Genomic DNA, 1,711 nt, shown 5'->3' with positions numbered 1-1,711 from the left:
AGAATCTCATTTTACACATCATTAAATTAATAAAGTTTCACTTTACTTCATCGTAAGTTTTACTCATGTCAAATCATTATGTCATTTGAGACTAATCATTCTACAACAAACATGCTTTGAGCTTTATCGATATAGATAGAATTTTTTTATTAGAATCAATTAACCAGCATCTTTGATATTATTTTATACAAAACATTGTATAGACTTGTAGGTCAAAATTAAGTCACGGATTGATGATTACTAATCTTAAGTAAAAGAAGGATATAGGTTTGGTTGATTTCTAAAACATCATAAATATTTATTGATCGGGAAAATCAAAACCTAATCACAAAAGAATTCTAGACCTACCCCGTCCAAAATATTTTTTTAAAATAATAAAAACATAATTTTATATATCTTATAAATAAATTAATATAGCCGTTCCTCAAAAAACAAATTAAACCCAAGTCAGACCGATCATGAACCCGTCCAGTCACATTATCAATGTCGATACTTTTGGTTAACACCATTTAACTATGAACTGGCCTTATTGCTGGCACCGGCAAACCAAGAAAACATGAGGGGCTTGCTCTTACACTGTTGTATTTCAAGCATTTTCCTCCATTTGCTGTAATCCCATTCTCCGATGGAGTCTCAGCAGTCGGACATTTCACTATTGAGTCTTCAATCACAGCAATTTCATTCTCTTTATGCAAAGCTTCAACCATCTTGTTGTCGTCGTCGTCATGGTCGTTAATAGTATCTGTTTCATTGTCCAAAACATCGACTCGATCATCTTCCTCGTTGACCCCAGCTTCTTTATCATCAAACTCGTTGTTGATATAATCAAAAGGCACAAGATCTAATACTAAACGACCATTGGATCGGTGAGCTTGAAAATATTCATTGAATCCCACTCTTTCTCTTCTGATAATCAACCGTCTATCGCTAGTGTAGTACCTTTTCAACACCCACGGCATACGGCAAGGTATCGGCGGCGGAATATCTTTCTTCTTCGTACAACACCGCTGTTCTCGCTTGTCATGAATACAATCAATTCTACCATCGCCGCTGCCGTAATCATTGTTGCCGAGATCAAAGCAACTCTCCATGCCGATGTAATCTCCGATCAAAGAAGAAGACGTCGGAGAAACAAGGACGCTTGGTGCCATCATCATACAAGGTTTGAAATGGTTTTCCGTATGGGTTTTCTTTGCACAAATGGTTAAGGCTTCGAGTTTAAGCTGTATCTCTGGCAATGATTTCTGGGTCTGCATATTAGAACAAATGATCCTGGGATGTTGGCCCTTTTAATTAAAAGAATGAGATCAAACGTCAAGTTAGGGTTTTATTGGATTAATGAACAGCTAGGGTATCCAGTATGCCTTACAGATATTTGCAACTCAAACCCCTGCAATTTTCCATAAGATAAATTACATATTCATCAAAAATTATATTTTTTCTAAGAAATATATAATTTTTATTGAAAGAAAATATCATACAAGATCATTTTATGCCTCATTAATAAACTCCTTCGAATAAAAAAAACACATAATATTGATCAAGATTATAGAAGAATCGTCCATATAAACAAAATCTCATAATACTTAACAATAACAAGACATATTACAAAATTTATTAACACCCAAATAAACAATAATCTTACAAAAGAACATAAATCTTAGCTCGCTATATTACTTGCATTAAAAAAAACAATATCCATAGTAAAAGA

The 1,711-nt window shown here is 33.7% G+C and overlaps 1 protein-coding gene across 1 annotated transcript; it reads right to left on the bottom strand.

Moving 5' to 3' along the window:
- Positions 1-509: 509 nt before the first annotated feature.
- LOC120203055 lies at positions 510-1,256 on the bottom strand. Its single transcript, XM_039203420.1, has one exon. It carries the CDS (start codon positions 1,254-1,256, stop codon positions 510-512), a length of 747 nt encoding a protein of 248 aa, XP_039059351.1.
- Between the last annotated feature and the right edge of the window lie 455 nt (positions 1,257-1,711).

Source organism: Hibiscus syriacus, unplaced genomic scaffold, assembly GCF_006381635.1.
Source record: "Hibiscus syriacus cultivar Baekdansim isolate YM2019G1 unplaced genomic scaffold, ASM638163v2 tig00009023_pilon, whole genome shotgun sequence".
Lineage (NCBI taxonomy): Eukaryota > Viridiplantae > Streptophyta > Magnoliopsida > Malvales > Malvaceae > Hibiscus > Hibiscus syriacus.
The sequence above is the reverse complement of the archived record's forward strand: the minus strand, read 5'-3'. Positions and strand labels throughout refer to the sequence as shown.